Source organism: Cloeon dipterum, chromosome 1, assembly GCF_949628265.1.
Source record: "Cloeon dipterum chromosome 1, ieCloDipt1.1, whole genome shotgun sequence".
NCBI classification, from domain to species: Eukaryota; Metazoa; Arthropoda; class Insecta; order Ephemeroptera; family Baetidae; genus Cloeon; species Cloeon dipterum.
Window position 1 is genome coordinate 38,002,160 of NC_088786.1, and position 24,281 is coordinate 38,026,440.

Below are 24,281 nucleotides of genomic sequence, written 5' to 3' on the forward strand. Positions count from 1 at the left end.
ATTAGCACACACACAATTCTCGAAAGGGAATGCCGCGCACTCGCCGCGTGTGTGCAGAATAAAAATATTGAGCAAATAATGCGCGCGGGGCGTGTTTTTCGGTACTTTGCGTACTTGGCATGCACCCAGTTGAAAGGCTTCGCGCTCGAGGGTTGCAAAAGAACCCTCGAGCGCCCAAAAAGTGCGAACGGCAATCACTGCCTTGCCTGCACTTTGATGAAAATATTCCATCGCTGCTGCGTGGCTTTCGCTGGCTCGAAAAAAATGTTATTTTCGAGTCAAAGCGCGTCCATTAGTATGGTTCACGATAGGCACTAGACTGTCGCCATCCCTAAAAGCCTCCCGATTAATTAATCTTTCCACCGAGTTTTTAAAAGGTATCATGGCCCTCTTTATTTAAAAGGTCTGTCTCTACGGATGTTATTCCGTCAAATTTCACAATTTAATTGTTCCAGACGAGTTAGAAAATATTGTTTAATGCTCAGAACTCGCTCTTCTGCCTCGTTTTGTGAAATGAAATCGTTTTAAACGACAATTTTGTTTCCGGAGGTGCCACTGGAGCTGGAACTATGCGGTTTTGGAAAAGGATTTGCACCTAGAACTTGGAGCTTCTGTACAAAGACCCCTTTAGAATTTAAAATTAAATTTTAACTCGATTCAAAGATCTGAGCACCTGTTGTCGCGTTGGAAACGTGTCGGATGAAACTGTGGAGAGCAGAAAAGGGCATGCGTACTTATCTGCCGTTGGAAGCGTGGCGACGCGAATGCCGCAACACACTCCAGATTAGATAAGCCAATTATGCTCTCTTTCTCCGCCTCACTCGGACTGACTCGGAAAACGAGCGAAATGATGATAATAAAAATAAAAGAAACAAAAGTGCAACTCCTAAGCAAACACTCGACTTTATTGTTTCTTGCGAAACGTGTTCTATTCATTTTTTTATTGCTTCGAAAAGCAAAAAAACCCGCCCCTTATCTGCCGGAATAGACGTCATTTTTCGCGAATTGACCAATAAGCCGATAACTGCTCCAATTTTGGCCGTGACGTCACGTTAAATAATTTTTAATTTCTCTGGCAAAGAATATAAAAAACAATTTCCGGCAAGTGTAATTTATTTTCCCATGAACAATCGATCAAAGGAGAGGAAATGAACGATTGTATCGAAGGAAAAGCCTTGGTTTGCTTTTCCAGCAGTTGCTGCGACTGGCTGGCGCTTTGGCTTTCTGGCTGCTCGGCTGAAAAGGTTTCGCCAAGTGACGTCACGCGTTGCGCAAGGTTTGCGTACCTGATAGCGTCCTTTGAAACTTTCTCTCTCGCCTTGCTTGCCTGCCGCCGCCGACTCGGGTTTGCGTGGCAATAAACAACACCCAGCCAGCACACGGATCATCGCTTTCGGTCTCGTTGATTGCTAATCCATCCATCTCTCTTTCTCCGTCCGATTCCATTACGTGTATTTATAAATATATACGCATCCGATCGGATCGATATCCGAATCGAAAGCAGCAGCCGACGCTTGTGCAACCGTTTCGTTCACTCTCAGCCTCGTTGAATAACTCTTTTTGTAACCCTGTGAGCCAAGGGCCTTTGATTTATTTCAATTCGGGAAAAAATTGCCGGGGAAATATTAAAAACAAGGGAATTCCAGGCATTTATATTTCTTTAATGCGGTTTAACCTAGTTAAAAATTCTTAGAATTTGAATAAACACATTTTTGTCCTCCTTTAGAGTAGTAAAAAATAGTTAATTCATTTTAAAACGCCTCTAACTCGTTGTAATCACAGCTGGGAGGTCCTAACAGCCGCCATCTTGCCTGTATGACTGGTAGATTTCAAAATTAATTTGTTGTGACACCCCATTGATTTTATTTTTAATTTAGTTGTAATGAAATTGCTTTAAAAACGAAGAAGAAGCTTTACAAAAACCGTTACAACGACTGTTTAGGCTTATTTTGTTTCTGGAGGCGCCACTGGAGCTAGAACTACAACGCGGGAAGTTTGAAATTGGGGTGTAGGTTAAGGAATTAGACCCCAAAACTCTAAAAAGAGGCGTAACCCCATAGAATTCACAATTTAAAGAGCTGCAAATCTTAAAATTGAAATACAGAAAATAATTCGTTGTGAATTTCTTTAATTTTTTTCAGTTATCATATTTTGTGCTTTAAAAATCGTTTTTTATTTCAATTTCATATCCAATTTTTTATCGAAAATATTAAAAAGGAAGATTTTAAAATTAATTTTCCTTATTAAAAAAATGAAGAAAATAGTGAAAAAATATTTTTCATTCACTTCGGGAATTTTGTGCAAGTTCTCCTTCTAAAAATGATGAGATTTCGTCAACAATGAAGAAACGAAGCGAAAGAAAGTGTTTGTTTTGGGTTTGAACAGCTGCTGCTCGAATCCGTGCGTAGATCGAATTTAAATTGCCAAAGGTCGGGGAAGGCCAGGCCGGCTGGCCGCGGACGGGAGAAGAAGATTCGAATTTCCTTGCCACCGCGTGTGTGTGTGAGTGTGTGTGAGTGTTGGATAAAATCAGCCAGCGCTGGGAGCAGCAGGTGTGCATCGAGTGAGTCACGGCCGACCCTTCCTTTTGCGCTATTAAGCCGAAACAAACGGCTGGTTAGCGCCAATTTCTGCCCGGCCCATTAATCTCGCTCGCGCTCTTTCGCTCTCGGACAAAAGGCCTAGGCCAACAGCAATAAAATAAAAGCAGTTACGCCTCCGCATCTTTGTCTGCAGCCGCCGCCGCCGCCGCATAATCCGCTCACGCAACAAACACACACAGAATCGGTCCGCTTCGCAAAGGCGGCCGGCCGGCCGGCTGCCGAGGGGGCGTGGCCCCCGCGCTATGTTTAGCCAGCCTCTGACCCAGTGACCCGAAAATCGACTCGCTCGATCGTGCTTTGCTTTTGCGCCTCTAATTGTTTGTAAACAGGGAAATGAGAAAATTATTTATATTAAATTTATTCCGACAATTTCGCCGGAAATCCAATTCCGAAGAGTTCGGTATCGACGCTTCTCATTGAGGTGGCAGTTTGTTGTCGTTGTTTGTGGACGTCGGCTTTTTTACGCGTGCTAAAATTTTTAAGGGTTTATTTATTAAATATATTCGCCTTATTGTAAATTCATTTAAACCAGAAAATAATATAAATTCACTTTCTGTGTTTCAATTTAAAGATTTGGAGCGCTTTAAATTGTGAATTCTGTGCGGTTACGCCTCTTTTTAGAGTTTTGGGGTTTAAATCCTTTACCTACACCCCCATTTCAAACTTCCCGCGCTGTAGTTCTAGCTCCAGTGGCGCCTCCAGAAACAAAATAAGCCCAAGCAGTCGTTTTAACGGTTTTTTGAAGTTGTTCTCGAGGCTTTTTCCCCTTTTTAAATTAAATTTCATTAAAACCAAATCGAAAAAAAATCAACAGGCAAGATGGCGGCTGCTAGGAGCCCCATCTGATCAAGTTGGTGAAATTAAAACGAGTTCGAGAGGGTTTAAAATTATTTTAATAATTTTTTACATCACCAAGAATGATAAAAATGTGTTATTTCAGATTCTAAGAATTTTTTTCACCAGGATATTTACTAAAATTCGATGGTTTTTTAATATTTTTCCAGATTTTTAATTCTAAATATTTATTTTTCAAAATAAACAACAGGCCGCCTGTAGAATAAGTTGCTTATTTAATCAAAACTAGAAAAATCTAGCGTGTGACGCGTCCCTGGCCCGCATTGTCGTTTAGCAAGCGCGAATTCGCCAGCCAGCATCAAAATGGATGCATTGCAGCTGCTGACACTGACCCGTAGGCAGACAGCAGCTAGGATAGGAATGCACACACACACACACACACGCCGGCCAGGAGAACAACTACTCAAAACTTTCACTTTTTATTGCACAGCAGCAGCACCAACTGGCCGGGGCAAAGAAAATAAAAAATTAAAACCACGCCGCATCATCTGCATTTTTTTTTGTATTCACTCGGCCGAAGGACGGACGCGTGAATCACTGTTTGCGCTCAGCTTGAGTCAAAGAAAAATACCGGCTACGCAATAAGAGGTTGGAATGAAAACAAAATTTTAAAATTTACAAATTATTTTCAATGTCATTTTAATAAAAAAAAAAAAAATCGATAATGGCAGTGGAGAGGAAGGCGTTGGAGCAGCAGACGAGACGGTTGGTTTCCCCTTTTGCCGGCCTCGACGCGAACAAAAGTGGCGAATTCCGCTTGTCGCTGCCTCGCAGGAAGAATAAAGCGTGCAAAATCGAGCTAATTGGCGTCGATTTCCGAGCTGCAAGCTGATCGATCGTCTCTCGTTATTTATGAAAACGCACGCGCCTCCTCAGTTTGAGTGTGTGTGTGTGTGCCGAGAACTCTGGCCATTCTATACTTATACGGCAAGGTAACCTGATTATTCGCTCGCTCGCACGCTCGAGAAAGTAAAAGTTAAATCTTCTTTCATAACAGCAGCAGTGCAAACAGTTTTCCGCCGACACTTTCTTGCACTTCCTTGCACAACGCCGAGCTATTTTTACCCTCGCTGCTTTTTCACTGCGTAAAAGCGGCATTTAATTAATTTAAATCGAATAAATTCATTTCCCTCCTCCCCCCGCCCGAAGAAATTATTTTTCAATCGAATAATGCCCCAATTTGTGATTTGGGGACAGCGGCGCATTAATTTTCCAGGCGGCGAGTCGCGTAATAGGCGCCGCGCCGCATTCGACGAAATAATCAGATGCAAAAGAAGCTGCCGGCGCTGCTGACATTGGTAGGCCTGACGCGGAATTGAGGTCGCGGCGGAATCTAAGTGGGTCACCGCCGCCACAACACACGCGCGCACTGCTTCACCATTGTGATTGACTCGAGCAACAAACACTCAAAACACTAAAACACTCGGCTGGGCAGGTGCTTTCGGCTCGGAAAATCGCAGGAAGTCGACTCATTCCGTTTCCCTTTTCCTAACGAGTTGCAAACCCCTTTAAATTTACTCGACGGGGGATTTTTATTGCTAAATTCAATTTGTAAAAATTAAAAAATACCCGAATTAATTTAAATTAATTTGTGCATTAAATTACTAATTTGTTAAGCGATCCCACGTGGCTGTCGTCGTGTCGATTGATTTTTGCAACGTCGGACGCCTCTGCTATTTGGCGCTTCGCTTTTGCCGATGAGTCAGCCCGACGAGCGCACTCGAGCGTGGCCCGCGATTCGCCGCGATTCGACGCGGCGGCTCCCGTCGTTTTTTCGGGGTTCTTTTCGGGTTTCGACTTCGCCTCGCTCTCCGCAGCGGTGAAAGTGAACCAGCGGCGCGCCGTGTATTTATCGCAGCCGCGATCTGGCACTGGCCTTACGCTCTTGATAATTAAAACAGCCGCTTTATAATCGCACCAGCACCATTGCACACTAACAACACGCCGATTTTTCGCTAATTTTTATGTAATAAAGCGGAAATTTCGGATAGGGGGCGCGCCGAGAAACGAAATACTGATTATTCCCTTGAATTCTGGCTCCTGCCACGCCTTCTTTTTAAATCAACTCTGATTTTAATCAAAAATGCAACACAATTTTTTTTTTAATAAATAAATCCAGTCAATTAAATGATTATTATTACGATTTTTATGTATTAAAGCGGGAATTTTGAAAAGGGGCGTGGCAGGGAACAAAATACTGACTATTCCCTTGAATTTTGGCTCCTGCCACGCCCCCTTTTCAAATTGACTCTGATTTTAAGGCTAAAATATCACACAAATTCTTTTAGAGTAAATAATCCTGCCAATAAAATGATTTTTGCGGTGTTATTGTAGTAAAGGGGGCGTGGCGGGGAGCAAAACACCGATTATTCCCCTTGAATTTTGTCTCCTGCCACGCCCCCTTTTCAAAAATCCTAGGATTTTCAGCAAAAATGTCGCACCTATTCATTTAGATTAAATAAATCCCGTGAATTTTATGATTATTTATGTAATATAGCGATAATTTTGAAAAGGGGGCGTGGTTGGGGAACAAAATACTGATTACCTCCTTGAATTTTGTCTCCTGTCACGCCCCCTTTTCAAATAAACTCTGTTTTTAAGCAAAAATGTCGCACACATTCTTTTAGAATTCATAAATCACGTCGATAAAATTAATATTAATGTAATAAAGCTGGAACTTTGGAAAGGGGGCGTGTTTGGGGAACAAAATACTTAAATTTTGTCTCTGGCTACGCCCCCTTTTCAAATATCACAGCATTTTAAAGACAAAATGTCGCACACATTCTTTTAGATTAAAAAAATCACATTAATAAAATGATGATTTATGTAATAAAGCGGAAATTTCGATAAGGGGGCGTGGCAGGGATCAAAATACTGCTTATTCCCTTGAATCTTGTCACCTGCCACGCCCTTTTTAAATGTCCTAGGATTTTAAGTACATGTCACACACACATTCTGCTTCTGGAATAAAAATTTCCGTCAGTAAAATGATTAATTTCGGTTCCGAGAAGCGTGGTTCACTCTCGATTGTCGCTCGGGGCGCATTCCTGCGATTCCAGTGTCTCGATTAATGGTCAATAAACAAATTTAAAGGCCGAAAAGCAAATTCTGAGCCGCGCCACCGGTTAATACGGACTAATTTCGGCGGCACATTTGGAAATAATTACGGCCCGGGGCGGAAAGTAAAACTTTCTCGCCGCGCGTCTTATGTAACTGCGGCGACGACGACGACGATTTGCAATCGCGCAGCCTTCCATTTGAGTAAAAAAGACCGGTCTGTGCGCAGCGCATGCAGCCGCAGCCGGAGAGAAGCGGATGAAGATCTTTTTCAGCCAACTCTAGACTCGTCTGCCCTCTTTTTCAGACGCGAAACGCCGCAAAGGAAATAAAATAGCGATTTTCCGGCTCTGCCTGCAATCAAGGCCGTTTTACTCGTGAAAAATCTTTAATTACCATTTTTTTTATTATTTTACTTTTGAGTGATGAAATTCTCACTGCCGCCTTACGAAACATCCTCGCGGCACAGCTTCTTTTTTTCTCTCGCTGAATTTCCGTGCTCCGCGGCGTCGGAATGTACGCCGCAAATTGTCCTGCTCTTGCGCAAAAATAATAACGCCCCTGTTCCTTCTCGGAATTTCTCGCTCAAGAGTGAAAATTCACAGGTGATACTAAAAAAAATCACCCCTAAAATAGAGGCTAGAGAAAGAAAGGAAAAAAGTCTGTTTGTCGCTTTTTTGTCCACTCCGGAATGTTTGCTCTTTGATAAGTTTATCAACTCCGCGACGAACAGAGGCGGTAAGTGGCTTGACACACAAATAAAACCGGCGAAGCAATCTTTTGAAAAGAGACGGCTGCAAAATAATTTTTATTTTGAGTTAAAAATTAATTATTTTAAATCACCGGGGGCCAGGATGCGATCTTGTTTGGTTCCCGCCAGTCAGAAGTCAATATGGCGTCGAAATTTATATATATTCGAATTTTCGCCCATTTTGAAGCTGCGCAGTAAACTTGTGCGCATCTTAAGCATGCGCAGTAGGTTCAGATCGCTTTGTCATCTCACTGGAATGTTTAAACTCATCACTGCGCATGCGTGAGCCAAATTAAAAACTTCTGCGCAGTCGAAATTCCCATCGGGGCCCTGGATTGCGATCTGTGTTGGTTTTCCCGCCGGTCAGAATTCAATATGGCGTCGAAATAATGGCGGCCAATCAGGAGACAGTCCAGCGGCCAATCAGAAGTGTCAAAAAGGGGCGTGCCGACCTAATAATTTCATTCCCGCGCATTTTTTACATATTTTCCTTTAGCCTGATGAGCCATCTAACGGTCGATTCGCAAATTAACAGCGTAATCAGCTGTTAGTTAGGAAAAACAACAAAAACACTACCAGACGCCATGTTTGCGCGTGGCATGAATGCAGCCCCCCAGTGATTTTAACGAGGTCGAGTGATAAAAATATTTATTGCAGAAATGTCACGTGAAAATTTGCATTTTTCCGGCTCAGTCTCTCTGGAGGGAAGAATTATTTGCACATTGCACCGAGTCCGTCGAGACGCGCCGCGCCGGTCACATGGAGAGAAAAAAGCGAGCACGTAGCCGTGCATGTGCATCCGCGGCTGGTTTGCTTATCCCCTGTTCTCATTATTTCGACACCAAGCAGCTAGAAAAGCATCATTTCCGACGCCGAAGCACCTCAAGCGTCCGTTCAGCCGGAAAATAATCGATCCTTTTTTATCTGCTGGCTGGCTGGACGGAAAATTTAAAACAGGCTTTGAATTTTCTCGAATTTTTAATCTAAAATTCAAATGGTGTCATCCTGCTTGGAATTCATTTATGGCGTTAGTTCTAAGTGAATAGTTAAACGTGTTTCCCCGAATTTAAGGGTCACGAGCCTGCGAGTGTTGTTTATTTTTTATTTGCCCGCTTTTTTCCGCATTGTAATTTGGCTGTTGGCTGCAACGAACAACGAACAACACACGGAAGCCTGCCTGTTCTATCTTTCTGCTACGAATATATGTAATAATACGGCGTTTCGCCGCCTACGCTGGAAACAAGGCCTGCCTCTGTTTCTTTCTGTGTGTGTGTGTGCTTGTGCCACCAGAACCAGATTTTAATCACGCTGCGCTAATAGAGCGCTAAAGATTCGGATCGCCTTTCCATTTCGGGACTGCTGGAATCCAGCTCCTGCTCGTTCGTGCTTCGTGCTCAGCTTTGCTTTAATTTAATGAAATGCTAAAGCCGTTTGTCAAAACGAGATTATTTAAATTAGGCTCCATCTTCATAAATTGAAAGTAAAAAAAAACTGTTCTCGTAAAGAAATGCTTTTTTCTCTCTGCTGCATTTTTTTCTATACATTTCTCACTTTCTGGAGACCACGTAAGATTTGATTTAATTAATAATTGCAACAAATATTTTGGAACTTACTGAATTTCAGGAATTGTTGAGTTTATTATTAAATTTCGAATTTCTCAAAAACAGCCGGACTAAATTTTGTCTATTTATGGAATAAAATATTCACCTAAGTGTTTGTAACAAGCCTGGAAATTTTCAGGGTGGTGAAACATTCAGGTTTCGAGTTACAGAGGGTCAAATGTTAAAAAAGACTATTTTTGCTCCGGTAAAAATTGAAAAAAAATAATCAAAATTGCATCATGGCTTGGTATTTACCCTTGGATCATGTTTGGGGCGCCCTTGAGGTCAGATAAGACGATATCAAGAGGTAAGAAATCGAACCCTGTCGTCAGGGTAAAGCATTCAATCTCCATTTGTGGCCACTTTAACGATACCTGACGAGCTCTGTAATGGTTCGATTTGCAATTTTTGCACACCGTTGGAACGGCCAAGTCGAGAGCTGTTGGAATATGTTCATTTCGACCCTTTGGAATCTATCAGGGCGCTCAGAAATGAGATTTTTTTGGGCACAGTAGGAAGTTTCAGGACGTTTTTTTGCTCAATAAAAAATTCCTAGGTTCTTCTTAAATATTTAATTTAAAAATCTCTCTGGAGGGACAAAAATACGGCCCAGAAAAATTAAGAGGTCATTTAATAAAATTCACCATTTGAAAAAAAATAATAAAAAAATGAGCTTAAATTCACCAGTTGCATAAACCCTAAGTGTTCAAAGCCGCCAACAGATGGCGCCACCACAGACTTTCGACTTTAAGGCACTTCCGCTGCGATTTCAGACTCAATCAAGCTACTGTGCATTCTTCAATTAATTTGCTAATTTTTGATGTGCTGAAAACCAAAATCGGTTCAGCCAATCGCCGTAGAATCGTGAAAAACTATTTTTTGAAATAAAAAATCTTTTCCAACGTTTCTACGGCGAATGGCTGAACCGATTTTCGTTTTCAGCACGTCAAGAAAAAAGCAAATTAATTAAACAAAAGCTAAATAGCTAGATTGAGTCTGAAATCGCAGCGGAAATGCCTTAAAACCGCTTAAAACAAAATTTTTAAGAAAGTCTGTGGTTGCGCCACCTGTTGGCCACTTCAATAACTAAGGGTTTATGCAACTGGTCAATTAAAAGAATTTACCCTTTTAGTTGAATATGACGTTTCCAATTTTTTAATTTCTTCCAAGATGCATTTTTTAAAAATTTTCTATTAAGAAGTGATAGATTATGGAGCCGTTCTTCTACAGTTTTTGGCTTCTTGAATTTCCATTTCAGAGCCTATCCTGCTGCTGTACATTTAGGATTTAGGGCGTTAAAAGATTCTAACTAACGTGCTGGAAACTGTTGAAATTCTTTTTAGCCACTTTAAATTTGTTTTTAAATTTGTTAAAATTTTTGCATCTAGTTTTGAAGCTCAAATTGATAAAAATTGTTCTGTAAATCAGGTAAAAATCCATTTCAAGTTGAAGTGAATTTTTACAAATTATTAATCCGGTGGCCAAATAGGATTTAATTAATTTGCCTCTTTTTAAGAAAAAATTTGTTCATTTAATTTTATTTAAAAAGCAATTTTTTATTTTTATTTCCACATTTTAATGATTAAAAATATGTTAGTGGATTTTTTTTTTAAGATTTGCAAAAAAAATCCTGCTCTCCGCTCTCTCAGCAGCAAAGCATTCGTTTTTCAAGGGCTGCAGATTTTATTTTCTACATATTTCGCAGTGTAGCGAAGAGATGCGATTGGAGAAGCGACTGGAGGCCGTGAATGGATCAAAGGGCGGCTGGCTGATGGCTCGTTCTCATGCACACGTTTATCAATGAGCATGGTCGTGCCTGCTGCCTGGCGAGTACGCCTGCCTTTCAGCCAACGAGCAAACGAGAGATTTCCCTCTTCGCTTCCGACAATAATGCAATTTTGCTGGCGGCGATGGCGATGGCGGCGGCGGCGGCGAACGGGACGGGGGCGACGACGCCACTCCACGCCACGCCACACTCGCGGCCGGCGCAAGGTGTAGAAATTTAATGCAGGCGGCGGCGCTTGCGCCCCGACTCTCTTTCGCGTCTTTCGCGAGCCAACTCGCGTGTGTGAGTGTGTTTGAAGCAAAAGGTGAACGTTCGACGCCGAGGCCGTGCTGCAAAACGAGCAAGGACGAGCGCGCCCCGCGCCGCGCAGCTCCTCTGTAAACACCCTAGCTCCAGTGACAGTCAGAGCGAACTTGGCAAATTAATTGTGTTTTAATTTATAACCCCGAGGCAGCAGGAGAAAAATATTTGCGCTCGGCCAGAAGTGCAGAGACGCGCGGCCTATTGTTCGCAGACAGGGGATTTTCCTAGAGCGTTCTAGTTCGAAATTTATGGGTGGTTGTGAATTGCGGTTTCAAGTTCAAGCAGGAAAACATGCGTTGAAATTGGTTGCCACGAGATTTCTCTCCGTTTTAATTTTTTACGCGGGTTTTTCGGTAAATTTCTGTTCTTAGGCTAGTTTTCTTCGCTTTTTTAAGATTATTTCATGCGAAAAATATTTTCTTTCGATATAAATGGCAAAACTAGTAAATAAAAACACTGCTCTACAAATTTGGGAACTTCCTAGAGATTCCCAACCCTGATTTAGTCGGGATTTGAGAGAATTTTTAGCATTTCGCTCCATTAAAAATTGAGCAGATTTTATTTAATTCAGTTGCTGCTCAGAAAAATATTTTTTTAAATGTTTAAAACCAATTTAATTTATTTTTACTGATTGAAATTAAAATATTTGGACTGTGGCAGACTTGATAATTATTTTTTTCAGACAGGACTGCTCAAGTTTTGGTCCCCTGAAAATTTTTCTAAAGAAATTATCCCATTTGCAAACTTGAAAATTGTTTCTGAATCCAGAAATAAACATAATTGAATGTTATAGCCAGGCTTTGAGGCAAATTTTAACAAAACCAGGCTAATTTTGCTTCCAAATTGAGCAGTTTGCGCTCAAAAGTATTTATAAAAATTCGAAAACGGTCAATTTTAAATTTAAAAAAAATTATTGCAGCTTGATAATTTCTAATTCAATTTACAATTTTAAAAAAGGTCATTTCTTCAGCCTGGACTGTTCAAGTTTTGGACCTGAAAACTAGAAAATTAAGTTTAAGGCGAAAAATACACTGAATTGAAGTTTACAGTCCTGCCTTTTGAGAAATTTCAGCAAAAATGTCCTAGTTTTGCCTTCAAATTGAACAGTTTTTTTTAAACACTGGTCAGGGGTGAAAAAAAACAACAAGAAAATCCAAAGTTTTAAATTCAAGCAGCAGCTGAATTATTTTTCCAACCCTAAAATTAAATTTTTGACCTCTTAAAAATATTTTAACGAGTTAATTAATTTCTTTCGGTCAGGTCTAGAGGGGATTTTGGCTAAAATTACCCAAATTCTATTTAAAATTGAGTTGTTTGCGCAAGTGCTGGTTGAGGAAAACACATTAATGTATTTTTAGACGGAAAAATGTGGTTTCAACGAGGAAAACTACTCATTTTTCAGTGAAAAAAACCAACCACTAGCAGATTTCTAATTTTAATAACCAATTCGGCCTTAAAAATTCTTTTCAAAACTTACGCACTGTAAAAATTTAAAAAGGAACCTTGAAAACAAGTAAATCAGACACGTCAGCTTTAGGGGTATTATGTCGTAAAATAAATAGTCCAAGCCCGAAAATACAAACAAAAACAACAAAAAGCTACCTGGGGCTGTATTATGTTACGAATTTCTTGCGCCAGAGATTTATCTGGAGCTCTTTAGAAATATTTATGAGAGCAGAAATTCGTCACGAGTAATTCTTTTGTCAAAATAATCCCGAAAAACGGCCTGTCATAATTGCGACCCACCAAAGGAAGGAGGAAGAGCCGTAAACAAAGCCGCGACATTGGTGGCGTCGATATTCGGCTTTTTGGGGGCCGGTGGAGTCGAGGTGGGGGGTGGAACGCGCGCAACCCTGGGAAGGTCAGTGGCGGCTCGGGGGTTGGTCGGCGGCGGCGGCGGTGGCGGCAGCAGGCTGCAAGCCGCCCTTGCCTATCGATTGTCGGTGGCGGCGGCGGCGGCTGAGGACGGGCGGGCGGGTAGCAGCCAGCCAGCCAGCCAGCCAGCCAGCGAGCAGCGAGAGAACGAGCGAACGCGAGTGTAACAGTAGCCTAGGTCATTGCCCTGTGACGTCACGACGCCAGGCGACGCGCTCTGTCACTACGTCCACCACCGCACCGCAGCCAGCAGCTCGTGTGCAGCCATTTCTTCTCTCTCTCTCTCTTTCAAAGATGCGCGCCAGAGAGAGATCCACTAGCTCGTTTCGAAAATTAATTAATTAATTACACACTCACTCACGAGGGTTGCAGCTTCGAATTACCTGCCACCACCACCCCTAATTGGTTTCGCCGAAGATCGAATGACAAGGCGCTGAAATGCAGAATACTCGTGAATAGGGGTTGTTTTTAGAATTAATGTTTACATTACACCCCGTTTGGGTTTTGCGTATTTTCAGTGAGTTGTTTTAAAGTTCAGCTTTGGTTTCGATCTCTTCCTTGTTCTATTAATAGACAGATGGCAATGAGAACCGTTATCCTCCGCTTTTTATTGCTGCCCTCACAGCCATAAATACCTCACACTCAGATTCTCTGTGAAAATAGTAGAAAAATTAAACTAACAAATCGTTATTAGAATTATTTATCGTATTTAATAAAGCAGTCGCCTTTTCTTGGCAATGTTTTCGAATTCCTCAAACGCAGTGATAAGCGATCAAGCGGAAAATCGAAAGGGGGAATTATGCATTTATCACAAAAGCGAGAGCAAACAAAAGCGTCAACGCCGAGTTAACTGACCTCAATGCGTAAACTCAAGGTGCTTAATATAATTTGCTCCAAAGCACTCGGTAAATAATCACAAAAACCTGCAAACATGCAAGACCAAAGTGCTGGAAAAATCTAAACGCTGCTTTTAATTTAAAAAAAATGTAATTTTTTCTAAAGCTTAAAGATAAGCAAACAAAGACAGTTGAATTCTAGAAAATTCAGTATTTATTTATATTTTCCTGCGGGAATGAGGAATTTTTATAAATAATTTTCTCTTGTTTTCTTGCCAAAAATGCCAAAAATTGATTATTCTTGGCCACTGATCGGTCAAAAAGCGCGGGAATTTAAAAATAATGGGATTGGTTTTGGAAAAAGGGGCGTGTCAGGTCTCGAAATATTTTTTAATTCGAGTCATAATACAAATAAAAATTTCGCGATCGGCCGAAAATCTTTTTGGACCACCTCTAAGGTCAGACAAGACCATCAGGAGGGGTAAAATAATCTAACCCTGGCGTCAGGGTAGCCCTGGATTGAACAAAATCATTAAATTCTCATAAATTGCCACTTTATCGGCACCTGACGGGCTCTGTAATGGTTCGATTTGCATATTTTGCACACCATTTTAACGGAAAGTCGAGAGCTTTCAGAAAATGTGCAATTCGACCCTTTTGGAAGCGCTCACGGCGCTCAGGAACGAGATCAGGGTGTTTCAGGGACATTTTCTTCAAAATAAATATTTTAATTTAATTTTTTTCTGCGGCCATTATAATGACAAGGAAATGAGACAGTTGAATTCTAGAAAATTCAAAAGTTTATCGCATTTTCCTGCAAGTAGGAGGAATTTTTAAATTCATTTCCGCGTGTTTTCTTTTAAAAATTCAAATATCTGATTATTCTTGGCCACTGATCGGTCGAAAAGCGCGGGAATTTCAAAATAATGCGAGTTGTTTAGGAAAAGGGGGCGTGTCAGGTAACGCGATGTACAAATTTGGTGATTCGGGCAATTCTAAACTGTCCCTGAGGGTCAAATTTTGGTACGACGTCCAAAAATATCGGCTAAATGGAAAAAACCGTTACTTTGGCGGTTTTATGTTTGAACTGAGGGGGGCGGCTCTCTGATTGCAGCGCCACAACCGTGTTTCCAATAAGGGGGCGTGGCTCCGTAAAAATAAAAATTCGACAGTCCTACCAACAAAATTGTCCTGATTCGTTTTTGAATTAATTTTTTCGAATTTTTGTTCCAGGCCGTGTAGCCAGATTTGAGCGAGTCATCGGAAGGGTCCAGGCAGTGAGCGGGCGTCTCGCTGCGGGACACCCTCTGCCGTGCGCCCTCCCCTCACAATGAGCAGCAGTGCGTTAGCATCCGCCACCAAAAAGAGGAAAAAGACACAGGACAAAGCACAGTCGCAACAATTGTGAGTCTCCAAGTCCACTGAGGGCCTCTTTTTCCGGTTTCCTCTCTCTTCATTCGTAGCCTGTCGAAATTTTGGTTGAGGCTCTTTTTTAAAATTAATTCGACCGCTCAGAATTTCAGCAGTTTGTCGTTGTAATGTTCGAGACGAACTTGTGTGAAATAAATTTCGCAGAAACAAGTGCCTGAACGAGAAGCGCCGTCGGGAACAGGAGAACACCTACATCGAGGAGCTGGCCGAGCTCATCAGCGAAAGTTTTGCGGACATGAGCTCATTGTCTGTCAAACCCGACAAGTGCGCGATTCTCCAGGAAACAGTAAGCCAGGCAAGTCTCTGCTTCTGCTCCTCGCCGAATCGAGACGCCGCCCGCACGAGCTTTCTTTGTTGTTGTTTTTTATTTTTTCATTTTATTTCATTGCTGCCCGTCGAGCAGGTTGCGCAACCTCCTCGATAACGACGCTCACTCTGCTTCTTGTTTGCTTTTTTCCCTCTCGCGGGGGTCACGTGGTGCGCTTTATCTGCACGCTTGATTGTCTTCTTCAAAAATTAATCCGTGGAAAGGCCACGCCGGCCAGCGCCCCTTCCGCCCGGAAAACGAAGCTGTATAGTAATCACGCAGGAATTTTTCCAACTCCTAAGTTGGCGCCATTGTCTGGTGGTGGCGAATTTTGGTTATTTATTCGCATTCCTTCGTGTGCGTGCTGCTTCGCTTTTCGACCGGCAGAGGCACTGCAGACTCTGGATTCGAACTAAACGCTTAATTGGCATTTTTCTGCTAAACTTTGTTGGTTGTGCTTTTCAGCAATTTGTCACATATTGCTGAAAAATTTGTTTTGTTGGATGGATAGGCTCTCTAAAATTCTCAAATTCAAATTTGGTTGGCACTAAAAATTGCTGTCAGGTTGGTAAACCTGATGGTCCAATTGGAATTTTCGTGAAAATCTAATTATTATTATTTTACTGACATGAGGTCTGGATTTTGTGTGAAACTTTCAAACCTGGTATAATTTCCCGCCTTTTTGCGATACCGGCTCCACTTCAACCGCTGACCTCCGCCATTTTTTGTGACGTCGTTAATCAAAATTCTTCTTACCGTTGGAATTCCATTGAAACCGAAATAAACAAGATTTTGGCGGGAAAACATCCAATGTTTACATTGACGCGTGCGCCATCTGCTTATAGAGACTAACGCTGACGTCAGATGCAGGTTTAACTGTTGCCATCCAGTGGCGCTGCGGTCGCTGTTTTGATGTTTTCCCGTCGAAAATGGAAATTCTTTGTTGTTTAAAGCTGTTAACTGAATATGCCACAGTAAATTTGCGATTTTCGGTGCTTTTTCCGATACAATCCTGCTTGTCAGCATTCTTGGCGTTGCAAGATTGCTCAAGACACGCTCAAAACCATAAATCGGCCCAGGAAATCTGGCAGAAATGGAAAATTCTTTGCTTTTGGCGGTTGGCAACTTCAAAAATTAAGAATTTTTCCAATTGTTGAGTAGATTGTCTCCACTTTTTAACAAAAAATAAGGAATTTCCACCCGTTGCTTGGTTTGGGTGCCACGCCCCCTTCCTTGGCCAAGCCAAATGGTTGAGAAAGGGGCGTGGCACCTGGACCTAGAAGGATCTACTTGAATTCCTTCATTATTTACAATTATTTTCAAAACGCTTGACGCTGGTGGTGGAGGAATTCGGCTTGAGTGGCGCTCGCATCGCTTGTTTTAAATGGCGGCAACTACTATATCGTTTGCCTTGAGATGCCGCGTGCTGATTTGGGTGGCTGTGTTCTCAGATCCGCCGCATCAAGCAGCTAGAAGCGCAGTCAGGTGATGCCGTGCAGCAGGGCGAGGTGTCGTCCAGCAAGCCGGCTCTGATCGGACACCAAGTGTTCGGGCCGCTGTTGCTCGAGGCGCTGGAAGGGTTCGTGTTCGTGGTCACCTCGGAGGGCAAGGTCGAGTTCATCACGGACACGGTGTCGCAGTTCACGCGCTTCACCAAGGAGGACGTGCTCGGCAAGAGCATCTACAACTTCCTGCACCACGGCGACCACGCTCGCTTCAGCTCGGGCCTCCTGCCGATGACCCTGGGCTGGCAGCCCGAAGGCACCGCGCGCAGCCGCACCTTCAACTGTCGTCTGCTGATCAAGCCGCCGGACGACCAAGACGAAACTATGGAAGAGAAGCAACAACGCGTCTCCAAGTACGAAGCCATGCAGATCTCGTCCATGCTGATCTCGTACCCGCCCGCCGCTTCCGCCGCCGCCGGCGGCGCCTCGGCCGCCTCCTCCGCCGCCCAGGGCGCCGCAGACCACGACCAAGTCGAACCCGAGGGCGGCCCCTCCATGATGTGCGTCGCGAGGCGCATGCCCCAGGCCGACTTCTGCCCCCAGTTCACCACCAAGCTCGACAAGAACGGCGTCGTCCTCAGCGTCGACTCGAGCGGCGTCGGCCTCACCACCTGCCCCGGCGTCAATAGAGTGAGTTCCAAAATGGCCGGCACAGGAGAAAACCCCGAATGACGCCATGTTTGCGCCGAGGGCGGGAAATTCGAACTTTTCGCAGAATTCTTAGCCATTTTCAGGATTTTTCTCTTAACTCTACTAACACATGCATGTTAATTTTATTAAGGCTGGGAAGAAAAACAAGATGGCGGCCGTCAGGGTTCCGCGAATTCCATTTCCCAGCCTTAAATAGAAAACACAGTTCTAGCCTAACACCTAACTCGGCTTTTACTATCTCTTTCCTCAAACTGCACGGGTTTTACCCCAAAAAACTCCATTCTAACGTTAACCGCATTCCTCAGGACCTCATCGGCAGGAATCTGCATCAGTTGGTGATGCAGTGTGACGCTCCGAGACTGACAGCCCACATCAACGACGTCCTGGCCAACAACACTGCGACCAGCGAAATTTACCGGCTGGCCATCAACCCGACCGGCCCGCCCGTGTCCATCCAGACCAAAAGCAGGCTGTTCAAAGGCAGCAGCAGCCTCGCCAGCCCCCCGAGTCAGTTTGAACCCGACTTTATTATGGCCACCCACACCGTCATGACTAATCTGTAAGTTGTTTCGCATGTCGTTCTTTTAAGTATGGACTCCAAATCGCAAATTATTGCTATGCGTCCTTTAAAAAAATATTTTTTGGTAAAATTTGTATTGGAAATTCGGTTAAAAGAATTTCTTTTTGATCTAGAGCGGTAACCAAACGATAAAAATTGGTGTTTATTCTATTTTCAGCCAATTTTGATGTGAATGTAGAAATTAAAAAAAAAATCGGGATCTTAGCCAGCTGAAAAAATCATAATTTTAAATACAAATTAATATAATTTGTTTTCCTACTTAATATTACCAATTTCCTGTGCAATAAAAGATGCCAGAAATTAATTTCTCCATTTTTCCCCTGTGAAATTCTAAAATTTGCGTCGGATGGGTCCAATTTCTTCGTTAAATTGCTATTTTCTCCGTCAATTTCTCCTAAAATATATCTGAATATTTTTTATGTTGAGGTAATTAACAAATAATTAGAAAATTATTAAAATTTAGTCAAAAACCTTGTCTTCAAGATACTGGTAAAAATATGAAAAGGTTTTTTCCATTTTTTTGCAAGCCTCTAAATGTTTTGAACGAAAAAATACTTTGCTCTTCGTTTAATAAAAAAATCCAACTTGAAATTGAAAAAAAAACATGATTTTGGTCCCTTGGTGGCATAAAATCAAATTTAATATTCCGATGTTGATGCAACGAGTCAAATTTGTCTTCTCATAAAATATTCAACGCAGTATTCATTATTCTGGCACGTTGTAGATTAATTTTAAATATTTATATCCGTCATTTTTGATTTAATTTTTCGTCTCGAGTGGCTTCCGAGCGATTTATAAATCTATTTTAGTCTTTGTTGACTTACGAGAAATAATCTGAAGCAGATAATTTTATTGTTTTTGACGTTTTACGTCCTATTGATCAGTGTCTGAACTGAAAAATCATTTCGGTTTTTAACGCAGCATTAAATTTACGGCAGATTTTGAACTTTCTGCCAAATTAATTCTTGGGAAATAATTTTTAAAAAAGAAATGAACATTCTGCGAAGTTTTAAATTAATTTAAATCATTTTCTCTTAAGCATTTCATCGTTAACCGTTCCAGAGCGATGTCAAATTTAATAATAAGCTATTTAAAATAATTTTTTGTACCCAATTATCATTAAAAATATTTTCTTTGGTATATTTTTTTATTTTTAAATATTTTTCTACCTTTCATGAGCAGCTTTTGATTAAAATGTATTTATTTTGGTGAGTTTTCGGCAACATTTTTGCGTTAGAAAAAAATATAATAAGCAGAAATCAATCTTGAAAATTACTTTTTTTAATAAAAAATGGAAGAAATTGCTCCATGTTAGAATAATTTAAATTATTTCCTCTTTTACTTGTCATCTCAAACAGCGAAACAGTTCCAGAGTGATTTTAAAAAATACGTAGTTAAAATTTAATTTAATATAAATTAAATGTAATGAAATTTACACAAAGTTACCTCCTCATAACAAAATAATTTCCCCATTGTATGTATTTTTTGTCGTTTTTAAATATTTATTTACATATCTTGAGCAGTTTCTGAGCAAAATAAATTTATTTTACTCTTTGCCGACTGTTCTTTTCATTGAGGAAAAACAAGGTTTAAAAAAAACGCGTTTTTTAGCTGTTGTAAAGAGTGTTTTTCTTTTATTTTCTTGCAAGCAATGTTTGCATCTCGGTTTTTAAGAGAATTTTCCGGAGAAATTGCATTTAAAAGAAGACAAATCTGCACAGGAAAGAAAATTTTGACCTTTCCGACCAACATTTCAGTTATTCACATGGATAAAAATGGAATAAATTCATTCCTTGCGCAAAAAAAAACGTAAAAATTTTGTGGTAAAACCCTTGGAAAATATATTTCAAATCCAGCCAATTCACAAATTGTCGGCTGGTGCTCGCTCAGCTGCTTCATTAGCAGCTAATTATCAGAAAAAACGTGCACTGTATTTACTTTTCTTTATCTAAATACAGTGCGCAGTAAAATAATTGGCGTTAAAATATAAATAAAAAATAGATAAGCTTTAAAATAATTTTTTACTTCACTATTGAACATTCTGCCTCATAAATTAATTTAATTTAAATATTTTCACCCTTTCCTGTTGTGTTAAAAAGATAAATTATTAATATACAATTTGTTTCCGTTTTGCAGGGAGGAGTTGAATCAGACGGACAGCCAAATGCTGTCGGCGTCGACGGTGACCTCTCCAGCGATGGTGTGCGGTGGCGGCAGCGGCGAGTCGCTGGACTGCTCGCCGCAGTCTCGGCACGCAGGCTCTTCGCAGCAGGCCATTCCGACCTACGCGACGGAGCTGCTCGACTTCGAACTGTTCAACTCGGCGCAGTCCGAGTGGCCGACGGGCGCGTCGACCGCGTCCGCCGGCAGCGGCAGCAACTGGAGCAGCCCGCCGCCGCCCAAACCCAGTCCGCAGCAGGTGATGGCCCACCAGACGCCCACCTGGGACCGCGCCACCCCCTCGCCCCGCAACCACCCCTGGGAGCAGCACTCCACGCCCTGTAGCCCAGTGGTAAGATGTCCTTGGACGTCGCTAAAACCTGCTTCTCGCCTGGTAAAACCTAATCCTCTCCTCCGCTTAACAAAATCAACCTTTTGGCTGGGTTTGTCTCGAATTTTGAGGTCGATTCGACGAAATTTGTTGGCGAAATTGAAAATTTATGAATTTTTCATCGCAGGATCACTTCAGGTACAGACCCTGAAGGTCGATTTCGGCCTTCCTAGGTCTACCCTAGGTCCTCTTGGTGTTTTTAAGGGAAAAAATGCAGATAAAATATTGAACTTTTGTAGACTGAGATTTTTTAAACGAAAGACGAATTACGCATGCGTTTTAGAGCAGATTTTTTAATTTTCAAATTCGAATTGCAGCCAATCTATCGCAATTACACCTTTGAAGCTTGATGGGCTTGTGCAGAATTTCACGGGCTACATTTCTGCCTTTAACCCTGATAAAATTGGAGGGGGTTATCATCCCTTAATTTTGAATTTTCTGCAAAAGTTCGCAAAAGGTGACCTTGCCCTTTGACCTGCGAATTTGTCGTAAATTGAAAAGTTGTTCAGGATCAAAAATAAGGTTGAGCAGTGAAAATTTCAGGGTGATATCTCAACCCGGTTAAGAGTTAGTTAATAATTTGATTTTTGGGGATCTTCGAGTTACCATAATAATAGGGAACGCCCCCATTTCCTAGCTTTAAACCTAAAATAACACCAGCTTTATCAAACAAATATTTTAACGCCTAAATACCCCGTCCAATTGACCTCCAAATTCGCGTTGAATTGAATTAAAAATCATCGATCACCTCCAAAACTCATTGTCATTCCATTGTTATAAATTTTCTCAAATAACATTGTTTCTCACCCTCGATTCAACCCTTCAGGGCGACGAAGAGATGCCCGGAAGGCAGGCAGAGCAGTCGGCGTCGTCGTCAAGCAAGGACTCGGCCCGGCTGCGCAATTTGCTAACAAACCGGCCCTCGCAGCAGCAGCAACAGCAGCCGCAGCAGCATCAGCCGACGGCTTTGGCGTCGAGTGGCACGCCCCCGCGCAACAGCCACCTCATCCTGAAGGGCCTGCTGAACCAGAACGACGACGAGGACGACCTCGATGCAAGTACCGAGTCCGCCATGCACATAGCTAGCAGCACGAACGCTAGGCCCGCTAGCAATAGCTCCGCCGCCGCCGCTTCTTCTTCCACCAGCAGTAACAATATGCTACTCAAGGTAATTTCAATTTAATTCCCACGCTAGCTAAATTAAATCGCCAATTATGCTCAGAATTACTGAAAAAAACATGAAAGACTAGGCTGGGAGCGAATCTCAGGTCGGGGTACCCTGAATAAGCTCGTTTTGAGTACCGCAGGTCAAAGTCCAATCAAATACCTGTCCAATGAGGGGTCTTGGTTGTCAATTGGACAAAGGGCCGAATTTTAAGAAAAATAAAACCACTTTCAAATTAGTCGTGAAGCCAGAAAAATGGGAAAAAATTAATTAAAATTTTTCTATGGGCCTGAAAAATCTGAAAATTGGTCTCCAAATCAGTGGTGGTTCTTTACGTTAAATGAAGTCAGCAAATTTAGCTTCTTGTAATATGACTTACGATTTTTTGACTCTCCATGTAATCCTTATGGAAAAATTGCAAAATTCCCGTTCTTGGAAGTTCAAAATATATCTATTTCCACGATGAATGATCCTAGACAAATTTTGCGTCGACTGTAGAGCAATAATTCGAATTTTTGCCCTGTACCGGAGATATTTCACCCAAAGTCATTAAACATTCAGACTTTCTCAAAAAATCGGCAGAAAAAAATCGTTAAAAATTCGAAAAATGGTCGTATTTTGGAAAACCAAACACGGGCGGATGCTCCTTACCAAGGGGCATCGATTGGTACTTAAACCAGCACCGTCCGGCCCATTGGGCCCCGCCTGGGCCTCTAGAACCACAGTTCACAATTGTCTGAACTCGTTTTTTTCTCTTCTCTGTTGCTTAACTAACAAACAAACAAATCCACAGCTCCTAAATGACAAGACGGATGACGACGAGGGCAAGTCTGACTTTCAGAGGAAAAACGAGCTTCTGAACCAGCTGCTCATCAAGGATGACGAGTCCGAGAAGAGCTCAAAAGTGGTTGATTTTCCATTTGTACGAGCACCCGAACGTCAAATATTCTCCTCCCCTCAGGTCGATCTGTTGCATTGCCTGGGTTTTAGTAACACGAGTCCGTCGTCATCGCAAGTCGGGGAGTGTAGCTCGGTCGGCTCGGGCACGAGAAAGCGTCCCAGTCTCGAGTCGGACGATGGCGCCGGCGGCAAACGCCTCCAGCAGGCGCCCATGAACCAAAGTCCAGTGAATTCGCTCGGAGGACCCAGCACCTCCGTCTCCTCTGCACCCTCCCAGGTCCGTTACGTTTTATTCTGCAAGAGAATACGTCGTTAATGTTTGTCTGATAAATAATGCACATTTTTATTTAGCTTAACTAACGTTTTGTGTACCAGGGGGAAATATAACGTCGCCTCAAGCAAAGTCCAATTTATTGAGATTTGGCCGATTGTTCGCCCCTCCCACTTTTGTAACTCTCTGAGTAAACTTATCGGAGAGATGTCAGTATTCATAGAGGTTTACCACATGGAGCTAACTTCAGTCCGATCAAGTGGGCGTGGCGACCGATCGGCCAAATTTCTACTGCGCGAACGAAAAATGCTTATCTAGGCAGAGTGGTCTCTTAAAACAATCATTTTTCCAAATATTTTGTTTCCGAATTCAGGTTAGTTCGACCGGCAGAAGCTCAAAGTTGTGTGAGAGGAACAAAATGCTGGCGTTGTTGCTGGCACAGGAGCCAAGGGCGGTCGAAGTGCCGCGCGACGCTTCGTCGCTGATCCACCAGACGCCGAATCCTCGCGAACGGTTGTTGAAGGGCATCGACTCGACGGCGTCCGTGGGCCGCAACGACCCGGTGGTCGGGAGGCAGTCGACGGTGTCGCGGCAGCTGGGCCAAATGCAGCAGACGCAGCAGCAGCCCAAGGTGTCGCCGGGCAGCACGTCCGTGGTGGCGCCTCAGCCGCCGCAGCCGCCCATCTCGACGCAGCCCAACGTCAGCATGCCCCTCGAGGGCACCGCCGGCCCCTCGCAACGCATGGAGGCTGCCGACTCGAGCGGAAACACCATCAACAGCAGTAACAGCGGCCCTTGGGATGCGAATAATGACAAGTTGCTCTCCGACATCCTTGACTCGGTCATCGACATTGTGCCTGATGGCGCTGGTGAGTCAACTTTCATCCTTGCTCAAGGTTTTTTAATGTCTTTACCGGTATTTTTAACTTTGTTCACTTCATTTTAAATAAAAATACCTGCCAAACATTGAGAGAATATTTTTCACGATTTTCAGCGTCAGGTTCACTGCCTGACTACATGGACTCGATGGACTCCCTACTCACCAGCGAACTCGGCAACGCCAGTCGAATGATGGGAGGTTCTGCGAGCAACGCGGACACCTCTGGCCCTAACGGCGAGCTCTCCAAGAAGATGGCAATCAGTGCCATCCAGAAGTCCCTAATTGAATACTGCGAAAAGGCCGTCAAAAGTCCGCCCCAGTACACAGCGCCGCCTATGGTGAGCATTTTTGGACAAAAATAGTTATGTGATAT

At 42.6% G+C, this 24,281-nt stretch overlaps 1 protein-coding gene across 6 annotated transcripts in view; it reads left to right on the top strand.

Annotated features, from left to right (window-relative positions):
* tai (taiman) overlaps positions 1-24,281 on the top strand; it is a 40,938-nt gene that overhangs the window by 8,278 nt on the left and 8,379 nt on the right. For 2 of the 6 annotated variants that reach the window (XM_065476501.1, XM_065476505.1), the window contains exons 2-10: positions 14,901-15,071; positions 15,243-15,393; positions 16,857-17,540; positions 17,867-18,120; positions 20,278-20,695; positions 21,519-21,860; positions 22,651-23,034; positions 23,402-23,897; positions 24,023-24,246. In XM_065476501.1, coding sequence (XP_065332573.1) covers positions 14,998-15,071; positions 15,243-15,393; positions 16,857-17,540; positions 17,867-18,120; positions 20,278-20,695; positions 21,519-21,860; positions 22,651-23,034; positions 23,402-23,897; positions 24,023-24,246 — 3,027 coding nt within the window. In that variant the 5' untranslated portion in view covers positions 14,901-14,997. Of the gene's footprint in view, positions 1-14,900; positions 15,072-15,242; positions 15,394-16,856; positions 17,541-17,866; positions 18,121-20,277; positions 20,696-21,518; positions 21,861-22,650; positions 23,035-23,401; positions 23,898-24,022; positions 24,247-24,281 lie in introns of those variants that run through there. The other 4 variants (XM_065476503.1, XM_065476502.1, XM_065476506.1 and 1 more) reach the window with 4 other exon arrangements.